This window comes from Lolium rigidum, chromosome 1 (genome assembly GCF_022539505.1).
Source record: "Lolium rigidum isolate FL_2022 chromosome 1, APGP_CSIRO_Lrig_0.1, whole genome shotgun sequence".
NCBI lineage: Eukaryota > Viridiplantae > Streptophyta > Magnoliopsida > Poales > Poaceae > Lolium > Lolium rigidum.
This window is the reverse complement of record NC_061508.1, coordinates 240,692,488-240,699,839: the sequence shown is the minus strand read 5'-3', so window position 1 is coordinate 240,699,839 and position 7,352 is coordinate 240,692,488. Positions and strand designations below refer to the sequence as shown.

At 47.7% G+C, this 7,352-nt stretch overlaps 1 protein-coding gene across 1 annotated transcript; it reads right to left on the bottom strand.

The window, feature by feature from the left end:
• Positions 1–2,152: 2,152 nt before the first annotated feature.
• LOC124656698 (protein IQ-DOMAIN 21-like) lies at positions 2,153–5,199 on the bottom strand. The gene is made up of 4 exons (XM_047195403.1): positions 5,095–5,199; positions 4,741–4,995; positions 2,927–3,367; positions 2,153–2,839 (listed from the first exon to the last, which is right to left on the bottom strand). The coding sequence occupies exons 1-4, from the start codon at positions 5,197–5,199 to the stop codon at positions 2,342–2,344; spliced, it is 1,299 nt and encodes a 432-aa protein (XP_047051359.1). The 3' UTR covers positions 2,153–2,341.
• Between the last annotated feature and the right edge of the window lie 2,153 nt (positions 5,200–7,352).

The window sequence follows — 7,352 nt, the reverse complement described above, 5'->3', positions numbered from 1 at the left end:
ACAAAAAATGTATATTACGCATATCCTTTATCTTTAATTGTTTGCTAGTAAGAAAAAATTAAAAATGAATCCATCATCACTAGTTTTAGTGTGTGGTTAATATTTGAAGTTTGGGATTTATACAAATGGGTTGAGTAATTCAACAACAACAAAATATTTAGTACTAACTATTTACAATGCATTACTAGAATTACTAGTATTTTTTAAAATGTGGAACATAGATTAGGCCTCTGCATCGATCGATGCACACAACCTCATTTATTGCATTGTTCCGTAAGTTCATATTTTACATCCTAGTAATCCCAGAGTGTGCACATGAAAAATAACTAGCGGAATAACAAAAGCCTAAGTCATCTATGCATCATGTGGTCGATACAATGCCTTCAGCCAGCCATGTTGTAGATATCCCGTGCAACCGTCTCCAAGCGGGTGCAATCATAATTCATATGCGCTCGTTATGGCTCCGACATCATAGGATGGACTAGTATTATTAGTAGGTCCTCCTCATCAATAGTTGTATTGTATGACTTATTTGATATACTAATTTTTAATTTATGATCCAGTTTTTGTGCGTGGAAGCTTTCATTTGTATTTGCTAAATGTATTACAGAAGAAGGTCATTGTGTACATACATTTGGTGTGGAATACAAGTCTATTATTTAGAGGCTGGGTGTAGAGTTGTATAAGCCTGCCAGGATGCACATGAACCCCTCTTAATACTAGCGTTCCATCATAGTTAATTAAAATGAGCCTAACTCGCTTGGTTCGAGGATTAGAGGGTACATCTTAAAGCTCAAGTTCAAGTTATCACTATCTCGAATTTGTTTTTTATTCTTTACAAAACAAATCATTCTAGGGCCTCTAGTACACCATTCTTTCATCAGTCTACATAATAGTCTTTGCATCACTCAAATTCATGTAAAAGTATAGCAATGGTCTTAAACAAAGGATTTAATGAAGCCTTGATGGACCATGTCTATTGAGTTCTAGGTTCCGCCTCAATAGAAGGTTTCATCTCGGCTAGGAAGACCGCCAATGCCATCCAAGTTCTAGTTTCTCCATAGGTCGCATATATGTAATTGGCAGTGTTCGTTCAGGTTAGGGCATCCGAGAGACCAAACTATTTTTGTTATTTCCTCAGATAGGTTTGTACTAGAGGACGCATTTATGTGGTATCTTTTTCCTCCTTTTTTTGTATGGCAAAGTTCAACAGCTCAGCCAAAAAGATTGATTCTCAATGCGTTATTATTCTTGGGATCAGAAGTTATATGTTTGTTTTCCAGAAACTACAACTAGTTAATTCTGCATTCCATATATATGTTTCTTGGTAACGATATACGCAGGAAGAGAAGGCACATGACCTATTGATTAAGGTGTGCAAAGAGACTGCTTGCCTAGCAAAACTTCACATGGAATGGATCTAAACTTCTGCTTCAAAAAAATGTTGGAATCATTTCCGAATAATGTCAGAAACATAAATTGGTTTCTCTATACTAGTTAATCTTGAAGTACTGGAGCTTCAAATTTCCATTTAATATTCATTTTGCTATTTACTAAGTGATCGCTGGTCATGGTGTGATAGTCTTTCATTATTATGTTGTTTACATACAAAACTAGGGTGTTGCTGAAACCAACATGTTATTTTCTCCTCTATTCATTACTGATATCAGAGAGTTACTTCCCTTTATCTAATAAAAAGGTAATAAAACTTTCAAACTTTTCGTTTTAGTATGTGAATTTGTGTTCTGAGTTTACAAAGTTATTAGAAAATATGTGTTGCAGTTTATGTTGTGCCCACATTCGCCGTTCCCATGGGAAAGAATGTGTTTTTATTATGTAGCAATTTTATATAGAATTCAGTTCATTTACAAATCCGTGTGGTAGCGAAACTGATATTGTAGTATTAAAATCTCAACTGAAATGAAATGAATTCCTGCTGGAAGTTTGAATTTATTTCATTTGTACGAAATGAAATGAATACCGATCTCTTTCGGTTTGCTGTCCAATTGATCTTTGACCAATTTCAAAACCTCTATTCCTAGAGTTGGCGCAAGTCTACGGCTTAGGTAGATATTAGGCATGTGTGCACAAATTCAAAGATGCACCTAGGAGCACCTGTTTCCTAGCATTAACATAAATTTCCAAAAAAATCTGATAAAATTTTGATATGTTAACGTTATATGCCTACTAGGCTACTACATGTACAAGAGCGACGGCCATAGTTCTAACCAGCTGGGATCAGCTAGCCAGTCATGAAAACACCTCAGAACTTGAACACGTTATACTAACATACTATCAGTTGTCTCCAGTAGCAGTTTGTGATCATGTAACTATGCAAGGGTCAGGCATAGGCCACCCTGCCTGGGCCGCCAACCGCCGGGAGTGTCCGCTCGCCGCTGGAGCTCGACTCCGGGCTGTACCCTTCCCTCTGATGACCCGTACGGGCGCCACCATCACCGTTGTTACTCGTGCTCCAGCCTGAGCTCGCCGTCGAGCCGCCGCCAAGGGCCACCGATCCGGACCGGCTCCGGTTGTGCGCCCTTGGAGCAGCCATGCGTGCCTTGGCGCGCGCCGACTGCGTCGCTGCCATATACCCTGGGATCACCTCGGCGCCGGTGCGCACCGGGTACAGGTCCTTGGGTGGGCTCTTCCTGCTCGGGTCCATATCCACGGTCCTCTCCGAAACGCCTTCCGTACTGGCCGTGGCCAAGGCGGTCACGTACGACGTCTCCGCCGTCAGGTGCTGGCTGGCCGGCCCCGGCGGCATGATGCTCGGCGCCATGCAGCGCTCCAGCCAGTCCCAGCCGACCTTGCGCTGGTCCTGCTCGTCGCACTGTAGCTGCAAGAGTCTTGATCTTGAATTACTTCTCACTGATGCTCATGATGGAATTGCATTTGTACAGAGAGAATGGCCAGGCAAACGCACCTTGTGCTCCTGCTGCTGGAAGCCGTGTGCGTAGGCAGGTGACCACGCCGCGGTGTCGCCGCCGTGCCGACGCAAGCTTCCGGCCCGGGTGACGGCGTCCCACCCTTCCTGGAACGGGCTCAAGTTGCCCATGCTTCTCTGCCTGTTTCTTGGTCGCCGTACCTGCGCCTCCGTCTCGGCGTCCTCGTCGCCCTGTTCGTCGTCGAAGAAGAGGCGGTCGTGCCCGTAGGAGTGCCGACCGCCGCCGTGCGACGGGACGACGGCGGGTCGGCCGCGGCTGTCGACGTGGGAGGTGAGGCGGCGGGCGCGAACGCGATCCTGCGCGCGGACGAGCGCCTGCATGGAGCGCATGGTTTGCCGGACCTGGCGACGCACCTGGTGACCGCGCACCAGCGCCTGCAGACGCACCAGCCCGCGCAGCGCGCGCAGGGCCCTCCTCGCCTGAACACAACAGGTGCACACATTCAGTGTCATTTCATTTTCAACTCCCCTGCAAGCAATTTTTCCTTGTGTGAATCTAAACTTTCAGTATATTTTTCTTCTTGAGAAAATGAGAAACATCCTGGGCCTCTATTATACCACTCTCAACTGACACCTAATTTTCACCGACAAACCCTCAACCTTCAATACTTTTGAATTATCAAATCGGGATATCAATCTATTTAGTAGGTCCTTGCAAAAAGTTCAATCCAATTACTACTGTAATTTTACCGCCTGGTCAATCTTTGCATGTGCATAGTACAACACTACAACTTGCTAATAAAACAGTCTAAGAAAATTCAAAAAAAAGGGCAAACAAATCATGTGTCTTTTATAATTTGTAGTTTTTTTAAAATCTCTGATGGGGTTATCAGGTGTTGACCGAGCCTTTGGAAGTTCTCACATTTTCTGAACTCTTCTGAATTTTGCAACAAATTTTGGCAAACAGTTTCAAAGAAAAAAAGGGAAAATCTAAATGGTTTGTGTCAAAGACCTGAACCCTTCTGACGGCAGCTGGAAACTGTGTAATTCGACTTCGAATCCCTGTGAAATACTAAGAGAGATCGAGAGGAACCTTACAGTTTGGTTCAAGTATGGCTACAGCAAAAAGAAAATTACAGAGCAGCCTCGCGTGGCACTTGACCAGTGGGCTCAGGTTGTCAAACAGATCAAATCTTGAGATTTTGATTTCCTTAACAACTTGGACTAAAAGTTGTTGTTTTCTGATCAAATTTTCTTCCGACGTGGTTTTGTGAAATTCTACTCCTATAATTTTTTTTGTGATATTTCCTCAACTTTTTTTAAACGAGGCAAAAGCTTTGCTCCAATCTATTAGTTGAGCAGAGCATAAATTGTCTAATTAATGAATGAAAAACAGATAAAAACTATTTTAACATCACATACAAAGTAATCTCAAAGTCGGCAACTCCCCAATTGCCTAGGTACCGCCTCTTTGGATTGGATGTGGCGACTAGGTGAGTGAATTGTGTACGTAACGGCAACTATGATGGTGATCTAATCATACTTCTTTCTTGCTGAAAGCCACCTTTTAATGCCCTTAATCGCAAGCAATCCTGATACCTGCACGCTTTTTATAGCATGTAAACAATGGAAGCAAAGCTGCTCTTAACTGGAAAAGAGCTTCGTTTAGCACTGGTCAGTCGTTACCAACACAGCATCAGGGTCGCTGGAAGAACAGAACTTAATTAACAGTACCGCAAGGTTCAGTCAAAACGTTACTCAAAAAATACGTTTCAGTTTTCGCAGAAACTTGTTTATCTTCGTGAAGATGTAAATTAATCTGGAAGAACTTCGGCAGGAGAAACGTCGCGTACCAAGTAACCTCTGTAGAACGCCTGGATGCGCACGGCGGCGCGGTCCTCCCTGCCGGCCGCCCTGCCGCGCAGGGCCGCGAGCCTCGCCATCCTCGACGCCATGGCGCGGCGCGCCCTCCTGGCCTCCGCCTCCACCCCGCCGCACAGCCGCTCCCTCCCGCCGCTGCCCTCATTCGTCACCTCCGACGACGTGTCGGCGGCCGGGAAGTGCTCGACGGACACTATCTCCGCCTCTTGCTCCCCGCCTCCTGACCCCTGCAGCCCCGACGACCAACCAACGGCATCAGTGACTGACTGAGATAACTACGTACAGAATGGCCAGAGAACTGAGGGAGCAAGATCGCAGGTACGGACCTTGTTGGCCTTGGAAGGGGAGGAGGAAGGGCTGGTCTTGAAGACCTTCCTGACGGTGGCCAGCCAGCCACCGCCGCCGGCGCCGCCGCCGGGCTTCTTGCCCATGTATGCTGCGTACGCAATGCGCGGCTACTTTAACTTGTGGTAGCTCGATCGGTCGATCGCTGCATGGATCGGATTTGCCGTACGAGGCGGGAGGTGAGGTGAAGGGAGACGAGTAATAAGTGCGGCGGGGCTCGGGCGCGCGAGAGTGCCGTGAGGGCGCCGGTGGGTGGTCGGTACAGGAGCGGCTTTATCGTCACGGGGACCGCGCTGTCCGCGCGCGACTACGTACGTGCTCTGGCCTCTGGTCTCTGGATGCAGCAGCGCCACCGCACTCCGTCATTGGACGGGAAGAGGCTAAAAGCTGGGAGCATGGTACTCCATCACAAGGTGGCAGGTGAGTTCAAGTCTCGCCTGTTTCCCGCGCAATCGGCCGCTCATGAATTAGGGCATCTCCAGCGACGCAAATTTGTGTTCGCGAGCGTCCGTTTGCGTCGCGCGGCGGACGCGAGAAAAACTGTTTTTGTCCGCGCGGCCGTTTGCGCCTGGGGTGCCTCCAATGGCCGACGCATTTCCGCATCGGCATGAAATATGAAGTTTGAAAACAACAAATAAAGAGATTCAACGAAGTCATAGTCCTTACATCCAAGTTTTAAAAGTCTACATGAAAATAAGATGGTATTCCTTTAGGCATGGTCTCACTGATGCTCAATCAAATCCGTCTGCAGCCGTTTGCACACGTTTCCGTGAGTGATTTCTACATTCATATGCAGATAGTTCTCCCAAGATAAAGCCCCAGGGAGTGGCGCAACTAGCTCTCCTTGGAAGTCTCAGTGGTTCTCATTGCGGCCATCATGACGCTCGTTCTTAACGATCATGTTGTGCATGATCACGGCATGTCATCACCTCATGCATGGTTTTGAGCGACCATGTTCTTGCCGGGTGACGGACAATTGCCCACTGAGCTTGGAGCACACCAAATCCGCGCTCCACATCTTTCATGCAAGCCTCTTGCATCTTGGTAAACCTCCTCGTCTTCTCGGAGTTTGGATTATGGACAGTCTTCACCCGTGTGGCCCAGTCAGGGTAGATGCCATCAGCAAGATAATATGGCTTGTCATATTCATTTCCATCGATCTCATAGCTCACCCGGGGAGCTTTACCTTGCATGAGCCTGTGAAAAATCGTTGATCGGTGCAACACATTGATGTCATTGTTGGAACCGGCCATGCCAAAGAATGGATGCCAAATCCATAAATCTTGAGATATGACAGCTTCAAAAATGACAGTCCGTCCCTCTGCATGCCCGTTGTACTGACTCTGCCATCCAAATGGACAGTTCTTCCACTCCCAGTGCATGCAATCTATGCTGCCAATCATTCTTAGAAACCCTCTAGACTCGTCGATAGACAACAGTCACCTTGTATCCTCAACAGTTGGCTCCCTACAGTAATGTTGTCCGAACACGACAATCACGGCTCGGCAAAACATGTACATGGCCTCAAGGCAGGTGCTCTCACCCATTCGAAGATACTCATCGAATATATCAGCAACCATTTCATATGATAGCATGCGAATAACCGCGGAGTATTTTTGGTAGGAGGTGAAGCCTAACGCACCTGTTGCATCGGGCCTGCATTGGAAGTAGGGGGCGTAGTTTCTGACACCCCGAAGAATGACCATGAACATCTCCCTTGACATCCTGTACCGGCGCCGAAACATTTTTTCCTTGAACACCGGATCGGTGAGGTGGAAGTAGTCCTTGTGGAGCCGGAGCTGCCCTTCCACTCTGTTGCGCGGCAGGTTTTTTGAGCGGCCCTTGACAGAGCCCCGGTGCACCGGCCCCTCATTTGAAGTGAACTCGTGGATCATGGAGGCCGCAGTAGTTGCCAATGTCTGCGTCAACTGATCGGACTCCTTGTCGGAAGAGGAGTCAACAACCTCGGTGTGGAACTTCTGTAGCATCTGCCACATGTCAATTTGCGTGGGTACGAACTGTGGATCAATGGCCGTGCACAATAGCGCCGAAAACGGGAGAAGAAACCTACCGGCGCAATTGACCGAACAGGTCGTGGGCGGCGCGGAAGGGCGGCGCAACCGGCAACGTTTGGCCCCAAAACAGCTGGTAGGTACGCGCCGGAGCCAATCCCGAGTACGATCATGCTCTCCCGCATGGCGAAAACCGAGCCGGACGGCGAGTACTACGGCGCTGCGGC